This window comes from Gadus morhua, chromosome 10 (genome assembly GCF_902167405.1).
Source record: "Gadus morhua chromosome 10, gadMor3.0, whole genome shotgun sequence".
Classification (NCBI taxonomy): domain Eukaryota; kingdom Metazoa; phylum Chordata; class Actinopteri; order Gadiformes; family Gadidae; genus Gadus; species Gadus morhua.
In genome coordinates this window covers 15,322,572-15,347,950 of record NC_044057.1, presented here as the reverse complement: position 1 = coordinate 15,347,950, position 25,379 = coordinate 15,322,572, and the positions used below count along the sequence as shown (strand labels likewise).

The 25,379-nt window shown below is 45.4% G+C and overlaps 2 protein-coding genes across 22 annotated transcripts in view; both read left to right on the top strand.

Annotated features, from left to right (window-relative positions):
• The window catches only part of LOC115552445 (protocadherin alpha-C2), a 196,850-nt gene that overhangs the window by 69,808 nt on the left and 101,663 nt on the right, over positions 1-25,379 (top strand). For 18 of the 21 annotated variants that reach the window (XM_030368590.1, XM_030368580.1, XM_030368574.1 and 15 more), the window contains exons 2-3: positions 5,472-5,567; positions 5,825-6,861. The exons of 2 other annotated variants lie outside the window; for them this stretch is intronic. In XM_030368590.1, coding sequence (XP_030224450.1) covers positions 5,472-5,534 — 63 coding nt within the window. In that variant the 3' untranslated portion in view covers positions 5,535-5,567; positions 5,825-6,861. Of the gene's footprint in view, positions 1-5,471; positions 5,568-5,824; positions 6,862-18,752; positions 21,296-25,379 lie in introns of those variants that run through there. One more of the 21 variants, XM_030368556.1, reaches the window with a different exon arrangement.
• LOC115552703 (protocadherin alpha-3-like) lies at positions 22,428-25,192 on the top strand. Its single transcript, XM_030369004.1, has one exon. The coding sequence runs from the start codon at positions 22,784-22,786 to the stop codon at positions 25,190-25,192; it is 2,409 nt and encodes an 802-aa protein (XP_030224864.1). The 5' UTR covers positions 22,428-22,783.

Sequence of the window (25,379 nt, the reverse complement as noted above, 5' to 3'; positions counted from 1 at the left end):
ACACACACACACACACACACACACACACACACACACACACACGTCTCTTGAAGCACACATGCTCTTGGATTCCATTTTCCTTTCTTTCATTCTGTTTTACTCAGAGACTAGCCCCTGGTCAGTCTCTCCCTCTTCCTCTCTGTGTGCGTGTGTCTCCCCCCCCTCTCTCTCTCAGCATTTGCCCTAATTTGGTGTTAAGACCGTTCTTTCTTCCATTCCAACTGCATCCCTATCTTTCTACTCCCTCTTTTCTGAAGAATGCGTAGCCTTATCTATAGAATGGCTCTTTCATTGGGCACAAAAATAGTATTGACCATTTATATTGTATGTTCCCATGACCTATTTCCTGTTCTGTCTCTCCTCAGTTCCGTAATGTGTTTCTCTGATTAGCCAAAGTCCTTTTCGAGAAGCAGATTTTTGTGTGTGTCTCTCTCCCTCCCCCACACCTCATCCTGATATCGTTCTCCGTTTGCTCCCTCTTCGGTCTCCCTCTACAGCTCCCTCATCTCTGATCTCCCCTCCCCCACCTCTCTCCTCCTTGCTTGCTCTTCGTCGTCTAGTAACTCCACCACATAGACTAATTTCCTCTTCCACCTGCAAGCCTAATTAAGCCTCTCTGGCACAGGGAGACACTGACCTCCATGTGCATACTCGGAGGTTAGAACAGTCGGAGGTGTGTTCACTCTCGTGCTGTAGATGAGACTTGCATTCTCTCTCTCTCTCTCTCTCTCTCTCTCTCTCTCTCTCTCTCTCTCTCTCTCTCTCTCTCTCTCTCTCTCTCTCTCTCTCTCTCTCTCTCTCTCTCTCTCTCTCTCTCTCTCTCTCTCTCTCTCTCTCTCTCTCTCTCTCTCTCGGCTGTGTGCTGCAGTAGGGGCTGTGTGCTGTTGTGTGTCAGTGGGGCACATGCTCAGTTTTGCCCGGGCTTTGTTGTCAAGGGGGGTATGGCAGCTCTCGCACAACGAGGTCAACTCTGTGATGCTAATCTAATTCAGACACAGCAGCTCAAAGCCAAAACCTCCACTAGCTCAACGTTCCGACGGTTACATATGTGTGTGTGTGTGTGTTTCTGTGTGTGTGTGTGTGTGCATGATCAAATGGATAAAACCTCACTAGCACGCACATGGGGGTCACTTTCACCGAAGCAGGAATGGACACACAAACATGCATACACACATACGCATGCACAAACAAACCAACACACACAACTATAAATTCTTTCACCTTGGTCAGCATAATATATGTAATAGCCTCTTACAAAGAGAGGACGTGATAGAGAGTGAATGTGTGTGTGTGCGTCTGCTTTGTCTCCATTTTCAGAAGATACATAACGCATAACCTGGAATGAATCTCCGGTTGCCTGAGGGCACCAGGACAACCAAACAACATCCAAAAACTAAACAACTAAATGATTATCTATTCTATCATTTACATTTACATTCAGGGCATTTAGCAGACGCTTTTATCAAAAGCGACTTACAATAAGTACATTTGTCATAAGAAGCGCATCAATATATCGCTGTCGGTACAGAAAGGATGTTCATAGAACCAAGTGCAAGTACAACAATCGCTAGGCTAACCAATTCCCGGTGTTACAGCAATGATAGCAGCTACTGCAGTTGCTACACAGTTAAGTACTATAATACAATACAATACAATACAACACAATAAAACACAATACAATACAGTGTACGATGGTGGCCAGAAGGGGGAGGGTGGCTATGCAGTGTCGGGGTGGACTCCCAATCATGTCACAGCACTATAAGGCTAATTCCATAATAGTGTCTCTGTATTTGGTGAACGGGTCAGGGCAGGGCAGGAAGAAACAAGTCGAGATGTCACAGTAACCTTGGCTTTTTAAGAGTATGGGCCGATTCAAATTTTAAAAGCGGAACCAAGACCGTTGTTGTTTGGAAACTGAAAATGTAACCCTTACCTACGTGCGGTTCTGTTTTGTGCTGGAATGTTTTGGTGCTGCATTTGGTCTGTCCCAATAAGCTTTTTCATGAATTCATTTTATGGCATGCCTTGCAATTTAGGCATTCTGCAAGGTCTTTAAGGGTCTTTTAGGGTCAGACTGGCACCAGCTGTGATGCAGTGGAAAATAGACTCAAATATTAGGCATCTCATTTGTGTGTATGTGTGAGTGAGAGATATAGAGAAAGGCTAATGAGAAAATGTGAGAGACCTAGCCTAACACTTTCTGTTCATCTTACAATGCATCACTTGGGACGCATGCCTAGCTTACCATGTGTAAGTTGTGTTGCTATGATCTTATCTTATATTTCTACAACCAATTGGTGATTCATGGATTGATGTTATCAAAATGACCAATGGCATTATAGAATACATATAGCATCCTACGTGTGACCTCCTTCTCCCTGTGCCTCCTACCCCGTCGACCCACTGGGTTTCAACACACTCACAACCCAGAGTGCTCTAGTGTATATAGTTCCTGCTAGCATGCTATATGCTTACATGCTGGCGGCTAACTGTACCCTAGTATTACACAGCATAGATAGGATAGCTGAATTGTTGACACATTTCGGAACTTGTGGAAAATATATATTATCTAGGGCTAGGCTGGCGGGGCCTTTTGTGTTGTTAAGTTGATGCCATTTAATGGCATGGCTAGCATGAACACAAATGCTAATTAAGTGCATAGCCTATGAACATAAGGATGGGCAAGGCTATCACAGCGGTACAGATGCTAGGTTTCTGTGTGTATTCACCCAGCTAATTGTGAGTCGCTTCTCTCTGCTTCCACCTTCATAGCTTGTACTGCCTGCTTTGCGATCCTAACCTAGTTCCGAACATATTTGATATGAAATATATGAAGACTCGACGCAATCTACCTGAGGGTGGATTCATACTTTTCAAACTCACTGCTTTGACAAATACTGATATCTCAGCCTACTCCATAGCATTTTGAAGATTACAAACACACACACAGCTAAATTCACACGCACACACACACAGCCACACACACACACACACACACACACACACACACACACACACACACACACACACACACACACACACACACACATACACACACACACACACACAGAGCGGTTCGCAAAAATAATTCAGGTTCTTGCTGACTTTGCTTGTGAGGTTTTCCTCTGCATAAAACATCAAAATGAGTGTGTCACTGTGCAGGTGTGAGTGTGCCAAGGTGCCAATGCACCTCCTCTGGTCATCCCATCCTGCTTCTGTGTTATCTGGGACTTGGGTAGTTCTGCTTATTGTAGAGGTCATTGACTGCAGCCACTGCGGCAAGAGCTGCCAGTGTATCCGTGGGACCAGCAGACTCTACTGGGAGGGTTCATGTGACTAAAGACCGACTGCAGAGGCAGAGCGCGCCACAGTGGGCGGGTTACAATGGAATAATACTGATGGTGCAATATTTCAGGAACACAATGACTTGACTTGACTTTCAATTTAATTTACAGAGAAGTCCTCTTATATATCCTTTGGATATCTTCTATTTGATTATAAACACATACAAGAGAGTGATTGGTAATTCAATAAAACTGGTAGAATTGGTGCCACATACTCTTTTTTAATCTTTGAACTATTAAGAAGAGAATAGGAACATATTTGAGAAGTCATTTCAGCCCAGTCATTGGGATGGATTATTGTGTTTTAAGACTGAGCCGCAGAGAAGAATAGGTGTTTGACTGTCGTGGAATATTCTAGACTGGTTTTCCCAGTAGGAATCAGACCCGGTTTTGCCAAGGTGATGCTGAAACATGCTTGCATGTGACTTCAGTGCAGAACCCCTGAATTGCTCATTTCTGTGGGTTTCTCAAGATGTGTAACTCAGTGGGTCCCTTCTCTTTTCAATTATGTAAAATCCTCATCACCCTGTCTCTATCTGCACCTCTCTTCCATTTATAACTATGTCTATATCTATCTTAATCTCTCTCTATTTCCATCTCTGTCCTTATATCAGAATCGCTATACTTATTTCTTTATCTCCATTTTCCTCCTTCTCTTTCCTTATCAAACCTCTTCATGCAGGTTCTCTCTCTCTTCAGCCTCCCGGGAGTGAGTAGCTCTGACCTGACAATCGCTCATCTCCATCCCAGAACGCTATCCAAGTCCCTGGGTTGAGTGTGTCTTGGCCCACTGCTTCACTGCATAGTACATGTATGAATGGGTCCAATCCTCCACTATATCAAGGCCGTGCCTCTCTGAGCTATCGACTCACAGCACTGAAATCAAATCAGGGTCAGTGACAAAGCGGTTTCCCCAGGGTGCTGGCCTGGTCTATTTCAGCAAATAACTTTCAAATGCTGAGCAAATCTATAAGAAAGTGTTTATCTTTTCACATCTTTTTTTATGAAGAGATAAACTGACCAGAACATTTCCATTCGCGGTACACACAGAGGGCTGGCCCGAGATGATGTTGCTGGTACCCGGGATCATAGACCGGTCACTTGAGCTTATTGTGCAGCTCAGTCAGTGTATTTATAGGGTGAGCATCTTTCCCCTCAGTCATCAACAGGGATGTGGACATATGTAGCCGTACGCAGCTCTGCTTAAGCATCTGCGCTGCTCAAGCCCCGACAGATGCTGCTGTACTTAAGATCATGACCGTATGCAGTGTTGAACTGACTGCAGGGGTCACCGCCAGGCCCCGTCTGAGACAGGAAGCTGTGGAAAGGAAGACAGCCCGTATGGTCGGATGCCTACTTGATGCTCCGTCCGATTGTTGGGTTGAAACCACCGAGAGAAATCTCATCTACTTCAAGATAGTTATTACTGAGGTTGTGAGAACCCCCGTCAGAGGCAGATGTTTGGGAACGTCAAGTTCTTTCCTGAATAAGAGGATTGCCTTTCCCAACTAGTATCCGTGGCAGAGATCACAGCAGGGGGTCCAGGCTGAAATACGACCACCGTTGCCATGCACTTGACTCTGGGATGCGAGAAGCTTTAGTCTGGACGACTCGAGTCTGCAGGCCTGCAGGACTCCAATCCCTGGTGGAGATGTGCCCGTTTCTAGGGCATGTTGGGGAACTGCTCAGCATGGATTGGAGGGCACTTTGTAAGCCTGTCATAGATGAAAGACCTAGGTCTAGGCCTCCCGAGATCACCAAGGCTATATATTATAACTTGCATGCAAACAAATACAAAGAGGTGTAAAAAGATTGCTGACCTATCTTGTTCTTTACATGTATGTTCTTGTTTTAAATGATCTGGACTCTGTTTGGTGGCTGGACATTCTTTCATCTACGGTATCTGATTTATATTTTTACCTTTGTGTAATATGCCCAGCATTTTATATTATATTGAGCGCTAAACGGGCCTGAATTATCTGAAAGAATGTATTTATTGGCCCTTTGATGTGACCTTATTTGTTACCCTCCTCACTGTAATGTTCTTCTGCCCCCTCTGGAGAAATCTAAACTCAATGAGTAACATAAGACTGTCCTCTCCCCTCCCCCTCTTCTCACCCACACCAGCCCCAAACAACACCCAACCCTATAGAGATGAACACCTGGAGCTACAGGGGAAGGCCGACATAGTACTGAAGCTCGTCTCTTGTTTGTGTTGACCCGGTAGGTACTCTTAGCTGCATTCACAGATCCACAAATACGAGCATAGGCTGCAGATTTTGATGTACAACTTTCATTGAACCTAAGTTAATGCTAAAAGTCTAAACAAAGTAGCTTTTGTTGTTTTTAGGTGTGAAGTATCCAGATGACACTGGATACTTTGGCGTCCATGGAATACAATTAGTTCTACACTCAAATGAGGTCTATTGCACATGCAGCTTTAACATTAACATCACCATGACTGTGTGTTTATTTCCCAGTCCAACATGGAATGAGGAGAGAGAGATGGAGGACAAACGATGAAGAAGATGATTAATGGCGGATGAGCAAATGGCACTCCATGTGCTTTAGAGCCGGCCTCAGTATCATCACATTCAAGTGATCAACACATATGGACATTGTGTGCTAACAAATGTGAATAGTTATAGTTATTGATATTTAAAAAAAAATAAGTGTGTATTGGAAACTCTTTCAGTTGTCTTTCCTAGTTGCATATCTGCAGGCTTCATTGTAAACTTAGATTACTGATGCATGCATTGTTGTGTAAGTGTGCCAATAAATGCATAGTGCTTAGTTCAAAGGATGTATCATACAATGAATACATGACATTGCATGATCAGCGTAGTTTATAGTATTGTGGAAAAAATACGACTGTGATGGAGTGATGTGCGGTGGAGTGGCGCAGGTGTTGGTCAGTGGTCGTGGTAATTGTTTCAGATTAGGTTAGAGGTAGCGGTTAACAGTATGCATTTAGGTGAACAAACACACCTGGCCTGTTGTACCTAGTATCTGTCGTCAAGTCAAACTCCACTTTTACAGTGTACTTAAGGGGTGGATATCAATTTATTTGTCCTGCATAACATTATCCATTCAACATGCATTCTACCTGCTGCACATGTATATACTGCTAACTCTTCCGGTCAGTGCTTTAAATCTGCGGAAATAGTAAATATTGTGTCAAAATATAGCCTTGAACTGTTTTCTGTATATATATATATATATCTTTTCTACAGTGTCTTAATCCTCTCTGTGTCAAATCCACATTCCCTGTGTTTCCCAGCGTATCATGCATGGTTCTCCAGACCACTAATGATCATGTCTGTGCCGTTTAGCCAGAGAGTTCATGTTTGTCAACCGTTGTATCTTATTATGGCATGTCCACTGAATGTTCTCTATTCTGTGTATTTTCATTTATTAATTTATTACAAGAGAAAACATTTCTAGAAAAAAAAAACATTTTTTGGAACATTGTGTTACAATCGAACAAATACAAATAAAAATGCCATGTTTAAATCTCCATGTAATCTGTAGCCAGTTAGTCCTGGAGTGTGAGTCAGCCCGCACACATGGAGCTTTCTGAAACCTTGTTCTGTCCCAAAGCGAGTCTGCCTTGCAAACGGGGTCCATCTGTCCTCATAACGAAATAACTAGTGGAATCAGACATTGAGGATTTCTGTAGTCACGCTAGCGTTGTGGATGTTTGAATCTATTCGGAGATGCTAATGTGATGGCCCATCAGCCACACGTGACTGGGTGTGTGCGTGAGTGATTGAGAGACAGCGAGAGAGCGACAGAGAGAAAGAGCTCTGTGGTCAGTATCTTTCAATGCTACTAGACTGCATCTTTTCCCGTTGGTGTCGTCTATGAATAAAACAGGGAGATAGGAGTGCGTAAGAAGTGCTGCACCACTGTTCGCCTGGATGAGTCACAGACACAGACACAGCCTCCCTCCCTCTTCCTCTCTCCCCTCCCCTCTTTGCTCCAGCAACCCACACCAACCACCCCACCCACCCAAAGTCTATTTCCACCCCACCTGTTCTTTGTCTCCTTCTCCACTCACGCTTGATCGGTTACTCTGCATCCCCATTTCTGCACAGCTTAGGAGTTTTACCTGCATCCTCCTACTCCCCTCTTATCCTATCACTGTGTTCTTTATCTCTCTTCCTCACACAAAGAAGGTTGTTCTCCCGCTCTCTCCTTCCCTTGCCACCTCCCACACTTCCTGCTTTCGACTCACTCTCTTGTGCCCCCCTCTGTTTCTTGACGTCAGTGCAGGCTGGTAGAAAATGGCTGAAAACGTTCTACTCCTCCTCCCTGCTGGTTACCAGCTTCTATATCCAGTATCACACTTTTCTTGCATGAATTGCATGTAAAGAGCTTCACTGGCTATTATTCAGAGACTACGTGAATTTGGTATCCTTCATCATTCAGCTGAATGGAAAAGCTTTCTGTGACAGCAGATGCTCCATTAAATAGGGACGATGTTTGAGCTCTGTGTGCTATTTGGTGAGGTTTGAACCTTATTTCTAAAATTAGTGTGTGTCAGTGAGTTTGTGGGTGTGAATATAGACTAAGAAACAGAGAGAGAGAGAGAGAGAGAGAGAGAGAGAGAGAGAGAGAGAGAGAGAGAGAGAGAGAGAGAGGACGTTCACATGGATGCAAGTCTCATCTACAGTCCATCAGCCCACAGCCCGACCGGGGGTCTGAATGTGTCGCACTCTGTGTGTGCGTCACAGTGAATTCCCATAAATGTCACCCCTACATTCAGCTCAGAGCAGTGTGTCATGGCCCATAACGAGACCACACACTGGGCTATGTATGGTCGTGTGTATGTGAGCTGCACCAAATCCACCTCAAGAGTCCCCTCCGCAGATACACAGGAGCACATCACCGATGCAGTGTCCTGGATGATTCAAATCAAGGAACAAGAGGCGGCTTTGCAGACTGCAGACCAGTGGACATTAGCATGCCCGCTCCCATGGGGAGGAGTTGGCTCTGGCTGGCTTGGCTGTCCCTCCATAAGATTAGTCCTTGACTGAATTACACCCTTGTTTACGCCCATGCCGCCACCATAATCCTGTCCTCTCCGGTCTACTTAGTTTCTCCATAAAACTTGTAGTGAGTGGCTTGAGGGATTGTGTCCCACTGAAGACATTCTGTGACCTCGGTTTTTTAAAATCAGAACGTCAGAAGTTTGTCTCTCGTCTGTAAAAGCATTTACAGAACTTAACCTTGTAACTTTCCCCCGAGCTTCATCCTCCCATTCTCTCTGAGCCTGTCTGGTTTGCCGGGATTAGAGCATCCGTTAACAGTGTGTAAGGGGATCATTCTATTTCTCCGTGCCCGTCTAATGCGATTAGAGGGTGTCTTAATAACGCTATAGCTTTGTCAAAACAGCAGGTGCAGAGGGTTATAAAATGGGACGCTTCCAGCATCATCAACTCAGAGGAGGCTGGTTTGGCCCTCCTTCAGACCCTATATATAGGATATGAACGCCGATCTGTTGAGCACTATCTCTGCGTGCGATGATTTCATTGCAGCCCACTGTAACTGCGTCTCATCAATTCCTTGCCTCAGTGACTTTACTGCCTTTCACTGTGTCCCTCTCTCGCTGACCCTGCAGGCCGAAGAACGCACGGTAATCATTTGATCATGTGAGGATGAAGCTGTTATCAAGCTTCCTCCATAATCCATAAGTGATCATAAAGGCCGGGTCGTGTTAGTATTAACTATTGACCAATGATGACCATGTTAATACGTTTGTTAAACTAACGATCACCAAAGGTTGTCCGGAAAGACAGACCATGTCTCTCTAGGTTAGGGTTAGGGTTAACGAGATCACGCATCACGAGAGTTCAAAGGTCATTAATGTTATGGTCAATGTTTAAAGAGATTCTTTCTTCAAACCTTTAACAACCCGGTCATGAGTGGGTGAACACACACATACGTACACAGACACCCACACACGGTAAACGGGTTCATCTATTAATACAGAGTGAGCACATCTCGCCCCCCTGAGACTATAAATAGATGATGTCTCCGCTTCCACCAGAGAGACGTACCATGTCTCTGATGAGCTTTAGATGTTGATGAGAGTAGAAGGCTTGGTCTGGTACTCAAAGAGCCCAAGTAGCCCGCTTTGCCTTCTTTATAAATAGTACAAGATGATGTTTAAATGTTACTTTTCTCTTTACTTTTTCCTGCGTAAAAAAACATAGAACAACCTTAGAAGAGCTTGACCGCCTCCGTGCTTTGAGTCTCTGCAGACCAGCAGTTCTATTATTTAGGCCCGCTTCTGAGGAAGTGGGCCAAGGCCTGGTGAATCAGGGGCGGACCTGCAGAGCGCTGCACTGCACTTTACCGCGTCGCATGCTGAAAAGTCAGCGACGCATGGCAATGGGAAGAGGGTTAAAAATAGATATTACACAATGCTGCCGTCCCACGCTGCCCCTCGCCTGTATATGTACTGAACTTTAATGTCTCGAATTAAAGAAACCTAAATTGGCTCTGACAAAGTGTGGGTGATGAGCAGGCTTATAATTACACCACCTGACCAGGATCATTGTGTTGTTAAGCTTGTGTAGATCACTGTCTATTGAAACTCACTATAAATGTACACTTGAAGTGTTCATGTGTCTGCTTCAAGGCTGTCACTTGCAATATTCATCAGACTAATTTGACAAAATAATCCTTCCCTGGATCTCTCCATTTCTTTATCTTCCTGCTGTGATGCGCTGTGTAAATGTGTATTTCAGCTGTATGCTGGTGGGCTAGGTATGTTAGCACACAATCACAGATGCGTCATCATCCCATTTTTTTTTTCTTTTTCATTTCCGTGGGCAGGTGAGATATGCCACAGACAGCCAATGTGTCCTGTAATAATCCTGTTGCGAATGTGCTCAGGTGAAATTGAAACGGAATGAATGCATAGTTTTCCTCTCACTCATGCGAGGAGGTGCACGTGTATGCGTGCACGTTTACGCGCTCCCCCCGCTGCTGCAAAGCAGCTCTCATTAGCACCATAAAACAAAGAGCCAAGAGAAACGAGAGAAAAACAATCTCCCCCTTCTGGCGAAATCTGGTACTTAACCAGCCACTCCTTTTTGTTTTGTGTCAATGCATTCAATTATTTAGCATGCGCCGACTCCATACACTACATGTTACAGTATTGACTAATAACGCTCGTGTGGATCTTTAACTGTATTGATCCTACACAGTGTGGGCCATCACAGTCTGTGTCAAAAACACTCCACAATACAAATCCAGGTTCGCCTCTCTCCTCTGAGTTATACTTAATGCTGCACAAAAAATGGTTTGGCCGTGCCTGTGTATTTGCGAGCATGTGTGTGAGTAATAGCACATTAATTTTTTTATTAATTTATTTATGTATTTATGGCTATGGTTATATATATATATTGAATACACACAGGACTGTGTTTGCTCTCCACTGGCCTTGTTTATCATGTCCTTCTGCCAGCCTGGTCCTGTCCTTGTATGTTCACGGTGTTTATAGAAGAGAGGGAGGGGGATATCGCCATGGATACCGGAGGAGAGGTAGTGAATCAATTATTATGGAGATCCCTTTTACTCAAATCAAGCAGCTCCCCAGGGAGGAGCAAATCCATCGGACATTGGCTTTTTGTTGCTAGGCAAGATGTGGAGCCAACCGGTTGCGCGGTCGCTGCCTTGCTTAATTTAGGTGTCCAATCAGAGAGCGCTATGCTGCCTTTGTTGTTTCCGTATCACAATACATCAGCCAAAGTATTCCTCAGAAATGGTTGATCTGGTTTGATACACTGCCGTGGTTGCGTCCGTACAGTTCATCTGGGTTATCTGCGGTGTGTTGGTCACACACAGCTCCTTTTCAATTGCCTAACATACGTACAGAACATAAACGGATATATATATGTATATATAAACACATATATGTATATTCTTTACATATGCATATATATATATATATATATACACACAACATATATACATATATGTATATTTAAACACATGTTTATATAAACATCTATATGTATGTATATATACATGGGGCTAGGGCTAGGGCTAGGGCTAGGGCTAGGGCTAGGGCAGGATCTGTTTGATCGCCTGGAAGCATGGATCGGGCTGAGGGAAAGAATTGGACTGTTTCACATAAGAGGTGGATGACCCTTTTTCCACCCGGGTTCGGGTTACTAGGTAAATCATTCGGCTTTGGACCTGCTCTCGGTGTTGTGTCATAATATCTGTTCAACTTGGTAGCGTGGAAACCCCACACCCACTGGCCCGCTACACATGGTGGAGGATGCGTGCTAGTAATCCTAAATTGAGTAGGTAGACCAACACACAGAGCAAACATGGAAGCATTGTTGAGGAGGCTATTGGAGGCGAACATGGCACAGCTAGCCAGTAGCCGGGAGCTGCTGGGAGTGCTGAAAGCCGGTCAGGTCAGCAGGGCTGCAGGTGCGGCAGTGCCCTGTCTTGGGCCCCAGCAGGTTTGTCTCGCCATGGCAAGAGACGCAGCCGCCGCCGCCGAAAGGGACGCAGCCGCCGCCGCCGCAAAAGACGCCGCCGCCGCCGCCGCCGCCGAAAGGGACGCCACCGCAGAAAGGGACGCCACCGCAGAAAGGGACGCCGCCGCCTCATGGGAAGCCGCCGCCGCCAGAGACGAGGCCGCAGCCGGAGACGACGCAGCACAGGGGATTGCAGAGGCCCTGTCCAGGAGGGTTGCTCTAGGGAGCTGGACCGCCCCTCCCTCTTGGTCGGAGCTGAGATGGAGTTTGTGTGGCAGATGCCAGGGAGGAGTGAGGGGAGTGGTAGGTCTGGCATCCTGCTGGCTCCATCCCCAAGCCATATATGGACTTCCTCCCTCTAACGAGGCAAGCCTGGGGATCGTCAGGCAGGGGTGCTTGGGCTTAAGAGGGCGAGCAAACAGTCGTGAAAGGGAAGGAAGGCTAAGGGAGAGGTTGGAGCTAGGGCTAGGGCTAGGGCTAGGGCTAGGGCTAGGGCTTGGGCTAGGGCTAGGGCAAGGGCTAGGGCTAGCACAGGACAGGACAGGCAGGATCTGTGTGATCGCCTGGAAGCACGGATCGGGCTGAGGGAAAGAGATAGGTGGAAAGAATTGTACTGTTTCACATAAGAGGTGGATGACCCTTTTCCCACCCGGGTTTGGGTTACTAGGTAAATAAATCATTCGGATTTGGACCTGCTCTCGGTGTTGTGTCATATCTGTTTAACTTGGTAGTGTGGAAACCGCACACCCACTGGCCCGCTACAAAATATATATATATATATATATATATACATATATATATATACATATATATATATATATTTATATACATTATGTATGCCATACCATTATAACCACACAAACAAATATGGACAGATAAAAGGGATAGCTGGACACAAATAAAGACACATTCACACAGGCATATGAATCCCTGTTAGTGATGTAGGTGCCCCTTTCCTGAGTGAGACAGAGAGCTTTCTGTGTGTCATCCGTAAAATACAGACATGTAAAATGGCATGCCGTTGTTCAGATGCCTTTGTCTCGTGCGTGAAAAGGGCTGAGCTACTGAGCGGCGACGAGAGGCCACTGCCTGTTACTCACGCCGTCGCTCCACAAACGCATGACTCAAACACATCCCTACTTAATCCCGCCTGCGTCGTCAATGAATTTCTATGTTACGGTTTGGCTTTTCAGAAAAACCGTCCCGCAATCATGCCAATAATATTTGTGATCTGGAAAGCGCCTTTCAATAATCCCAAAGTGCTAATGCCGAATGCCTGTATTGCAAGTTGATAAACCAGAACCAAAAATCCCTGTCATCATCACTGATATCAACACAGCTCCACCATCTTGCTGCCTGCATTTCACATGATAACCAATCAACTTGGTTGATAAGACTTTGCAGTAAGCCTTAAGTCTTTAGGTCACTGTGTCTGCAGTGAGTCCAGTTGGTGGTGAGAGGACTGACATCATGTCTGAGTCTTTCTGGGGAGTTTAGCTGCAGGGAGACACGCAGATGACACAGGGAAACCTCTCTGTGCCAGGAATAGGCTCCACACATGATAAACAGAGATGTGGTTGATGTGTGTGTGTGTGTGTGTGTGTGTGTCTTTATTTGTGTCAAGCTGTCCAGCTATTAAGTAGGGTTGTGTTTGAGTCATACTGCGTTTGTGGAGCGACGGCATGATTAACAGGCAGTGGTCTGATCAGCAGTGGTCTCTGTTGAATCGCCGCTCAGTAGCCCAGCCCTTTACCGCACGAGGCAAAGGCCTCTGAATATCGTCATGCTGTTTTACATGTCTGTACTTTACAGTAGAGTAGCTAATTGTATCCCCCGCTCCACCCCAGGGCATTGTGCAATCATGTTCCATGTGAGTGAACATTGAGTTGGTCTGGCTCCAATGTTATCTCAGAATCATCTGTGTGTGCGTGTGTGTGCGTATGTGTTTGTGTGTGTGTGTCCGTGTGTGTGTGTGTGTGTGTGTGTGTCTGTGTGTGTCTATGTGTCTTTGTGTGTGTCTGTATGTGTGTCTGTGTGTGTCTGTGTGTATGTGTGTGTGTGCGTGCGTTGTGTGTTTGTGTCTGTGTGTGTGTGTGTGGGTGTGTAGGTGTATGTGTGTGTGTTCGTGCATGTGTGGTGCGTGCACGTCTGTCTGTGTCTGTGTCTGTGTCTGTGTGTGTGTGTGTGTGTGTGTGTGACCATGTTTGGGTGTAATCCCTATTGCCAGGCCCTTGTTCTCCTCCAGGTCCTTGTTCTGTGACTCTAGACCCGCCCATGTCCGACCTACTGCAGAACTGGTGGAGACTCAGATTCTGACATAAATGATGAAGTGGTTGTCTGCTTAAATACTGAACACAACCGCTCTCTCCATATCCTCCAGCTATCAGGATTCATTTTAGTATGCGTGTGTCAGTACGCACATCGGCCTCTAATCTGTCGTGCGTCTACGGGAGTGCGCACACTTATTCATTGCCAATGTGTTCGATTCTGATTCAATATGTGATTGGATAAATGCGCAGACTCCGATTTAACGAAAATCCTCATGGATGTTAAGACAATAAATTGCAAGGGGAGAAATATTCCACACTGCACACATCCAATGTTGCATGTTCAAGCCTTACCCTCATTAATAATGATAGAATTTCCTCTGCTATTTTTACCTCTTCCTCTCTTGCCAGAGGCTTATCCCCTATCCTCACCCACTCCTTCCTGCAACCTAGATTCATGTTCCACCTTCCCCTTTCAATTCATACAACCACTCTACACTCGTCTCCTTACACACTCTATCCCGCTATATCTCTGTATCTCCCTATATCTCTGGTCCATTTGCTTAGCTATTTAGTATGCCGTCCGTCCTTCCTCTCTCACTATACTTCCTGTATCCCCATCATTAGCCGGCTACGACCATATTAGGGTGTGGTTCCTCTAGTGCTGCACACAGGCTCTGGTGCAGCAGCTGTTGAGACAAGACCTTGGGGGCTTGGGGGGGGGGGGGGGGGGGGGGGGGGGAGACTGCATACAATGTCTGGTTGCTTTGGGCCCTAGTCCCTTATACAGCACTATTGGTAATATTGTTCTGCACCTGAACCCTCAGTGGCAGGACACAAGGAGGAGGGGATACAGGAGGGCCATGGGGCTCCCAGTGGGGGAGAGAGGGGGAGAGAGGGGGAGAGAGGCTCTGCTTTAAGCCATATATTTCACGTTGCGGCAGGGCTCTTCACACTGGTGTCTGCTGCCCTCTCTTGTCCTATTGGCTAGAGCTACACTTCCTCAAGCCCAGTGTGACGTCACCACCCGCCGACAGGAGGAAGTGGGGTGACGCAGAGAAGAGGGAGGGAGGGGGAGAGGGCGTGGTCTCTAGAGCTCTGCTTCTAGATGGTAAAAGGCAGCCAGGCATGGCACAGGGAGAAGGTCAGCCTCGGCATGAGTGTTTCTGTGTGTGTGTGTGTGTGTGTGTGTGTGTGTGTGTGTGTGTGTGTGTGTGTGTGTGTGTGTGTGTGTGTGTGTGTGTGTGTGTGTGTGTGTGTGTGTTTGAGTAGGCAAGTGTGTGAGGGGGTGGGGTAAGCAGACACTGCTGTTAAAGTAGATCTGTCACAGCAAATATGCTGCTGCAGAGAATCATTACCAATGCATGAGCAGCCATGCGTAATATCAGAATCATATAGTGCCCTTTGTTTCAAAGAGCGATCTTATGGCAAACCTAGTTGGCCGGCAATTGTTACGCCACAGACACAAACATCACCGCCCTAGCAATGGATCTGGCAGCAGCAGTAACTATAGCAGCCAAGTATGTTTGGTTGTCAAGTAAAAGACACACTACATTCAGGTATATCAATCTCTGCTTGGCAGCAGCCCAGTGGTGTAGAGTCAAACAAGCACTCAAATCACTGATCACAGCCATTTGCTGAAGTGTTGTGTAACTCCCTTTATCTGCCTCTATGGGTTAAGTTTAGTGTGCTTGCATGGGGGAAGATGAACATCCGTAAATGCATTCATCAATCACCACCACCAAAGTATTTAATATTCATTACATGAATACATTCATTTTCAATACCGATACAGATAAACTTGATTAGAAGATCTAACCAGCTCAATGATCGCTCAGCTGGATGTTTCCTAGTGGAGGGGGGGGGGGCTTCAGTGGGAACTATCTCATCTCTCTCTCTCTCTCTCTCTCTCTCTCTCTCTCTCTCTCTCTCTCTAAACCAAACAGTGTTGCCAAAGTATTACAGTGTTACAAATATTATGTATAATAACAAAAGAGAACGTCAGAACAATATGTACAAATAACAACCTATAACAATATACCATAATATACAGATGTATGGATAGAAATGATAGTAATATTATAGTGAAATTAAATTAATGTAAAGAGAAGCTACATAAAACACAGTAGAATGTCATCCTCTCATGTTGTGGCAAGCTGAAATAAACTGTCCTGCAAGGACGGCGCTCTCTTTTCTCTCTCCAATTAATATTTCTAGTTGGTCTACATGATAGTTTATAAAATGCCGGTGTTTTGTGCTGAATTTGCTAAAATATACTTTGCGGACATTTTTGAATTTGGGACAGTGGAGGAGGAAGTGCTGCTTGGTCTCTACAGCAGCGTCTTCACACTGCTGGCACAGCTGCTCTTCTTTGGGCAGCCATGATTTCCTATATCGGCCTGTTTTTATGGCCAGGCTGTGAGCGCTCAGTCTGTACTTTGTTAACATCACTCTGTGTCTAACATCAGTCACTGTGGTCAGTGTACTGTCTATATAGGGCCAGATAACACTGCATCTCTCTCTCTCTCTCTGTCTCTCTCTCTCTCTCTCTCTTTCAAATTCAAAAAGCTTTAATGGCATAACTATTTTGGTCAAACAAACCAGTGTTGCCAAAGCATTACAGTATCACAAATATTACGTAAAATAACAAAAGAAAACGTTGCCAATTCAATGACAATACAAACTATTTTCCTAAATGGCCAAAAACCACATGGCTTTATTGTTAAACTAATGGAAGATGACACATTGCGTGCAGCACGAAAACTCTTTCAATATGAATGGGAGAAGCTGCTGTAGCGAGTAGTTTGTCCTGCCTCATATTTTAAACTGTCCTATCTCCTCTAGCCCCCCCAGGGGTGCGCTCTCTCTCTCTCTCTCTCTCTCTCTCTCTCTCTCTCTCTCTCTCTCTCTCTCTCTCTCTCTCTCTCTCTCTCTCTCTCTCTCTCTCTCTCTCTCTCCTGCTTCACACAGTCGGGTGAATGAGGCCTGGCTCACTGTATGTTTACTTCTCCCCAGGGCTGGGAATCAATGAAACAACCTCCATCAGCACCCACAAATGTGGGTCAAGCGGTGATTGAATGGGCTTGTTGTGGATATAGGGTGCAGATTGATTGGTCGGTGGCATAGTGTGGTGCTGGATTGTACCACACACACAACACCCACGTAACTAGGCTAGGGACTGGAGGGGTGGCAGGAGTGGTATCTGGCAGCATGGAGATGAAGGAATGCCCCAGTACACGTCTGGGAGTAGCCTTGGTCTGTAGGGTACCGTCATTTGATTATACCCCTCTGCAGTTTGTGTGTGTGTGTGTGTGTGTGTGTGTGTGTGTGTGTGTGTGTGTGTGTGTGTGTGTGTGTGTGTGTGTGTGTGTTTTGAGCTCTCTAAAGGAGAGCCAGAGAGAGAGAGAGAGAGCCTCACTCCTTCATTGTGGCCCATTGTGATACATTACGGAAACGTCAGACGATTCCGATCCTAGATTATCTTCTTAGCTTTTATGGTTATTGGGTTTTAGGGCGTGTGTGTGTGTGTGTGTGTGTGTGTGTGTGTGTGTGTGTGTGTGTGTGTGTGTGTGTGTGTGTGTGTGTGTGTGTGTGTGTGTGTGTGTGTGTGTGTGTGTATACGTGCGTGTGATTGTGAGTGAGTGAATGAGTGATTGTGTGAGTGAGTGAGTGAGAGCGAGACTGTGTGTATGGTTGTGTGTGTGTGTGTGTGTGTGTGTGTGTGTGTGTGTGTGTGTGTGTGTGTGTGTGTGTGTGTGTGTGTGTGTGTGTGTGTGTGTGTGTGTGTGTGTAGGGGGATGCTTATGTCTCAGGATACCATTATTATTAATATTTTCTAATCATGTTACCATATGAAAATAGGGCAGGGGGTTCTGCACCCATCACCTAATCCAGGGATTACAGAGCAGAGGGCGTTGGTAAAAACATCACACACACACACATACACACCCATTCAGACAGACAGACAGACGGACGGACGGACGGACGGACGGACGGACGGACGGACGGACGGACGGACGGACGGACGGACGGACGGACGGACGGACGGACGGACGGACGGACGGACGGACGGACGGACGGACGGACGGACGGACGGACGGACGGACGGACGGACGGACGGACGGACGGACGGACGGACGGACGGACGGACACACACACACACACACACACACACACACACACACACACACACACACACACAAGTTGGCTGTAGGTAGGCTTGCTTTAGGATGCTTTGTAATGAATGCGTTCTATTGCCGGTGACACACAGATAGTGCTGTCCGTGGTCCTGAAATACGACATGGAGGCTTTTTGCTTTCCACTGATGAGTAATATTTGAGGGAAATACATGAAATGGCCTCATTATCATGTCGTCAGAGTCTATCTTAAACTAAATTAATAATGTTGTATGATAATGAAAAACGATGAAACAATACTGAATATAAATATAACGCATGAATGTTTCTCTATAATTGGATGTGGCTATTTCTGTGAACAGCACATGGGAAGCTTAAAAGGTTACAGTGTGCCTGCATATGCGTTGCTGTGCCACCAAGTGTCGCTGTGGTACTACTTAAATTGAGAGGACGCCTTAGCTTGTCTAGGGCCCTCCTTTTTTCAGACTGGCTGGGACATTTCTACATGCATTGTTACAAAGAGAAGAAGGATGAGTGAAGGAGGGTGGTAGAAGCAAGGAAATCTATGTTTACTGATAATTTCAACTGATATATTGGCCATGCACTATACACTTCTTTTTTACAATTTGGATACATTTTCACTGAAACGAGGAATGGTTATGGATCGTGTTAAATGCAGACTGACATATTTGTGGCTTCAGCTTTTGTTCATCCTGCTGGGATTGCTCTCGGGTGCGGTGGTCGGGCAGCTGTCGTATTCGGTCTCAGAGGAAGTAAACCGAGGGACTACGGTTGGAAATCTCGCTAAGGATCTAAACCTAAACCTACAAGAGCTGGAGTCACGCATGTTTCAGGTGGTTATTGGATCGAAGAGGAAATATTTCGAGGTCAATCTCAAGACGGGTATTCTCTTTATCAATGAGAGGATAGACAGAGAGGAGCTGTGCGCTGAGGAACCGAAATGTACAGTGAGTGTAGAAGCCGTCATAAACAACCCGTTGAAGCTCTTCCGTATCGAAATAGACATTTTAGATGCAAATGACAATGGCCCATTGTTTACAGAACCATTGCAAATTTTAAATATAGCAGAAAGCACGTTATCAGGAGTGAAATTTGCCTTATCTGAGGCGACCGATGCAGATGTGGGGAAGAATGGAGTCAATACGTATAAATTAAGCCCAAATGAATATTTCACCTTGGCAGTGCATAAAGCAGAAGGGGCGGTGTCGGCCGAATTAGTTTTACAGAAAGGTCTTGACAGAGAAAAGCAAGCTGTTATAAACCTAACACTATCTGCTCTTGATGGGGGTACACCCGCTAAATCTGGTAGTTCGCTGATTATTATTCATGTCCTAGATATAAACGACAATCTTCCAATATTCAGCAAATCTCTATACAAGACTCAAATAGCCGAGAACTCGCGCCCAGGTAGAACCGTAATGGCAGTAAACGCCACGGACGCAGACGAAGGCGATAATAGTGAGATCGTATATTCTCTCAGAAGCAAAGATCAAGACCGCGTGCTTGACATTTTTCAAATTGACGCCGACACGGGAGTTATTACGTTGAAAGGAAACCTTGACTTTGAGGCAAAAAAGGCTTTTGAGATACGCGTCGAGGCCAGAGACAAAGGCCAGCCGCCGATGTCCGCTCATAGTAAAGTGCTAGTAGAAGTCATGGACGAGAATGACAACGCGCCTCAAATTACAGTGACGTCATTACTAGACAGGGTCAAAGAGGACGCCCCACTGGGCACCGCGATTGCTCTGGTGTCGGTCTCCGATAAGGACGGAGGACGTAATGGTGAAGTGAAATGTGAGGTCACGAAAAATATTCCTTTTAAATTGGAATCCAATTACAAAAACTATTACTCCTTGGTTGTTGCTGGTCCACTAGACAGGGAGAGCGCGTCCCAGTATAACGTCACCATCATGGCTAACGACGAAGGGATTCCGCGTCAGTCCAGCCGAAGCTTTATTAACGTTTATGTTTCCGATATTAACGACAACGCTCCGCGCTTCTCAGAGCCCTCGGTTCGCATATATGTGAAGGAAAACAGCCCAATAGGAGCCACCATTAAATCGATTTCTGCAGTTGATGCGGACGTTGGTGAGAACGGCCTCTTGAGCTATTCAGTTCTAAACAGCAATAGGAATGCATTGCCGCTGTCTTCAATGATTAACGTGAATCCACAAACGGGAGAAATCACCAACCTTCAGTCTTTTAATTACGAGGAGCTCAAAACGTTTCAGTTTAAAGTTAAGGCCACAGACTCTGGAGTTCCTCCCCTCAGCAGCAACGTGACAGTCAATGTTTTTATCCTGGATGAGAATGACAACAGTCCCGGGATTCTACCCCCCTATTCTGAACACGGCTCCGTTAACAGTGAGAACATTCCCTACTCTGCTGAAGCGGGATACTTTGTGGCTAAAATCAGGGCCGTAGACGCAGACTCTGGTTACAATGCACTGCTTTCATATCACATCTCTGAACCCAAAGGAACCAATCTCTTTCGGATCGGAACCAGCACCGGTGAAATCAGGACTAAGAGACGGATGAGTGACAATGACCTGAAAACTCACCCGTTGGTGGTTTTGGTCTGTGATAACGGAGAGCCCTCCCTGACAGCTACTGTGTCTATTGATGTCGTTGTGGTTGAAAATACAGGAGACCTTCAGACTCAGTTCAGACACGTGCCGCTAAAGGAGGACAGCTTCTCTGCTTTAAACCTGTATTTACTGATCGCCATTGCGTCGGTGTCCGTGATCTTTCTACTGAGTCTCATCAGTTTAATAGCAGTCAAATGCCACCGGACAGACAACAGTTTCAGCAGGTACAGCGCCCCAATGATCACCACCCACCCTGACGGGAGCTGGTCTTACTCCAAATCTACTCAGCAGTATGACGTGTGTTTCAGCTCAGACACACTGAAGAGTGACGTAGTAGTGTTCCCTCCTCAATTCCCGCCTGTTGATGGAGAACTGATCAGTATAAATGGAGGAGACACTTTAAGCATGACTCAGACTTTGCCCAATCACGATAAGGTAAGAATCAAACAAATACTACAAATCTGTTGCATGCTTGAAAAAGTGCAATTCTCACCAGTTTCCCCTTACAAAAGTTTTTCTGCTATTAAGCAAATGCATTTACATCATTTCCAGTCTCTTTTCTAAACCTCCCCTCATCTATGTTGCCCATGACAGCCCACAACACGACCTTAACCATGTATTGGTTTTGAATCAAGCTTTCTACGGTTAATATTTTTGTATAATGAATACGATGCCTTGAAGGCAATTTCCTCTTGGTAGACCAATCACATGTAAAAGATAGGAATAATATAACCTAAAGTGCTCAACTGGCTATAATTATGTTCTTTGTCACCTAGGGTTGATTATCTTTAAACAGGTGTTGGCTGAAAATACTTCGCTGTATATGGTAATGAATACAAGCTATATTTTAATTATGTGAAAAGAGTATAATACTTAATGTAAAACACAAAAATGTTGGCAAATTGTGCAACGGAAACAGTTATTCCAAATAGGGCATGCAATCGTTTCGTACGGATAGAAACGTGCATTGCCTGTTTGCTGTTTCGTTAATGTATGTCTGACAACTTAGTAGTCACGACGTTGTTTGTCACAAGATTACTTTGGTTTGCGAATTAATTTGCGATTGCAGTGTTACAAGCATGCCCAAGAGGAAGCTGCTACACGATAAAGTTGTCTTTCGACTGGATAGAGAAATGTGATGCGTTCCCGACGCATCCGCGTTGTATTTGATAGACCGCTATCCATGGTCCTGAATATGCGGGTCCTGAAGCAGTGGGCTCTGAATATGCTGGTCCTGAACCAGCTGCATGTGTTCTGTCTGTTGCTGCAGGGGGACGTGGTTCCACTCCAACAATAGTTAGATTTGTGAAACATTGGAGATGTTACCATCCATGATGTGCCATTGGATAAAATGGTTGTAATTGTGAAGCCTAATCATTGTAGTTAGTTTCCAGTCTGTTAGCAGTTCACTTTGAAACAATGAGCTATCTGCAAAAAATAACCTCATCCCTGTAGTTCTATGCATTTCAAATACTGTCGGTCTGGCCACTTGGTAATCTGTTTCGTGTTGCATTTGATTTGTTGGCATTGGAAAGCACTGAGAAGAATCACATGGTATAAATAGTTATTTGCTTCCCGTTCGTATCGCGTCTTCGTTTAGTTGGAAATGGCTAATTTGGCAACGTTTGGAATGACAGCTGTGAACGTTCAATACACTTCCATCAGGTGACCAGAAGGGGGCAGTATAGACCACAAAATAGAAATAATTGGAACGTAGGGCTGAGGCCACTACCCGGCTCACAACGACTATCTGGGCATTGTTAACAGAAACGCAGAAGGAGAATGAAGTGTAAGGCATCCATCGTTTCACTATAAATAATTAGAAGGACATGTACACTCGTTGGATTTACCATATTTTCCTGGATTATTTTTGAGGATTTCTCTGATTTTGACGTATTGACCGCGTCGGACTCGCATGGTACTATGTCTGTATCTATTCAAAGGGGCTCCGTTGGTATATACATAGCGATTGTGTTACTGGATTTGTATTTTACAGCAGCGTACGGACAGCTCTCCTACTCTGTCTCTGAAGAGGCAAACCTCGGGACGTCTGTTGGAAACCTCGCGAAGGATCTTAACCTCAACCTGCAGGAATTGGGTTCGCGTAGGTTTCAGATTGTCACCGGTTCAAAGAAAAGGCATTTCGAGGTGGATCTAAAGACTGGTGTCCTCTTTGTCAAAGAACGGATCGACAGGGAGGAGCTGTGCGCCAAAGCTAGAAAATGCATCGTAAACGTAGAGGCAGTTATCAACGATCCTCTAGAACTTCATCGATTAGAAGTGAACGTTTTAGACATTAATGATAACGCACCGTGTTTCACAGAGACGTTGCAGTCTCTTAACATCGCCGAGAGTACACTCCCAGGACAAAAATTCGGCCTTGTAGAGGCATCTGATTTAGACATTGGCAAGAACAGCGTGAATACATACAAGCTCAGCCCTAATGAGTATTTTTCGCTGGATATTCATAAAGGGGGAGACAGTCCGTCTGCCGAGTTAGTTCTGCAGAAGCCGCTAGACCGAGAGAAACAGGCTCTGATAAAGCTCACGTTGACCGCAGTAGACGGAGGAAATTCTCCTAAATCAGGAACATCCCAAATAATTATTAATGTTTTAGACAACAATGATAATTCTCCAGTATTCAGTAAATCACTGTACAAAACACAAATTATAGAAAATGTGCCTACAGGAACCACATTGGTCATCCTTGAAGCCACAGACGCAGATGAAGGTGTAAATGGCGAAATTGAATTTTCACTCAGGAGAAAAGGCCAGGATCTAATTTTAGATTTATTTGATATTGATTCTAAAAGTGGTGCAATAACAATAAAAGGTCCAATAGACTTTGAAGAAAACTCTGCGTTTGAGATCCACGCCCAGGCCAGTGACAGAGGCCAGCATCCGATGTCAGCTCACTGTAAAGTACTCGTAGAGGTAGTGGACCTCAACGACAACGCTCCGGAAATCACCGCGACGTTACTAATGACCGCAGTGAAAGAGGACGTTAAAATTGGAACCGCTATTGCTCTGGTTACCGTTCTTGACAACGATGATGGAATAAACGGTGTGGTAAAGGCGGTTATCGCCAATGATCCAACATTTAAACTTCAGACGAACTACAAAAACTATTATTCCTTAGTAGTTAACGGACCTCTGGACAGGGAGACCGTCGCCAAGTACACGGTGACTATTATAGCCACTGATGAAGGGTCCCCGCCTCTCTCGGGCACTGCCGAACTCACCGTTCATGTTTCTGACGTCAACGACAACGAGCCCCACTTCACGGAGCCCGTGCTGAACGTGTACGTCAGAGAGAACGGGCCGGTGGGGGTCGTTGTTAAGACGGTTTCTGCGGTTGACTCTGACGTCGATCGAAACGGTCAAGTGAAGTATTCGTTTCTCCCGAGCAGTAGTTCACATTTGCCAATTTCGTCAATGATGAACATTAATTCAGAAACTGGAGAGATTTCATCCCTTCAATCATTTAACTACGAGGAATTAAAATCGTTTCAGTTTAAAGTTCAGGCAACCGACTCTGGAGTTCCCCCGCTAAGCAGTAACGTGACTGTTAACGTTTGTATCCTGGATGATAATGACAACAGTCCCGGGATTTTAGCCCCCTATTCTGAACACGGCTCCGTTAACAGTGAGAACATTCCCTACTCTGCTGAAGCGGGATACTTCGTCGCTAAAATCAGGGCCGTAGACGCAGACTCTGGCTACAATGCACTGCTTTCTTATCACATCTCTGAACCCAAAGGAACCAATCTCTTTCGGATCGGAACCAGCACCGGTGAAATCAGGACTAAGAGACGGATGAGTGACAATGACCTGAAAACTCACCCGTTGGTGGTGTTGGTTTGTGATAACGGAGAGCCCTCCCTGACAGCTACTGTGTCTATTGATGTCGTTGTGGTTGAAAACACAGGAGACCTTCAGACTCAGTTCAGACACGTCCCGCTAAAGGAGGACAGCTTCTCTGCTTTAAACCTGTATTTGCTGATCGCCATTGCGTCGCTGTCAGTGATCTTTCTACTGAGTCTCATCAGTTTAATAGCAGTCAAATGCCACCGGACCGACAACAGTTTCAGCAGGTACAGCGCCCCAATGATCACCACCCACCCTGACGGGAGCTGGTCATACTCTAAATCTACTCAGCAGTATGACGTGTGTTTCAGCTCAGACACACTGAAGAGTGACGTAGTAGTGTTCCCTCCTCAATTCCCGCCTGTTGATGGAGAACTGATCAGTATAAACGGAGGAGACACTTTAAGCAGAACTCAGACTTTGCCCAATCACGAGAAGGTAAGGATCAAACACATCTTATTATGAATCACAACTGTTGCATGTTTGAAAAAGTGCAATTCTCAACAGAGTTACCCCTCACAAAAGTTTTTCCGCTGTTAAGCAAATGCATTTACAGAATTTCTAGTCCCTTTTCTAAACTGCCCCTCATCAATGATTACCATGAAAGCCCTGAACATGACCTTTACCATGCATTGGATTTGAAGTAATGCAT

Excerpts from the sequence above, each read along its gene's own strand:
- LOC115552703 (XM_030369004.1), top strand. The coding sequence starts at position 22,784 with ATGTCTGTATCTATTCAAAGGGGCTCCGTTGGTATATACATAGCGATT.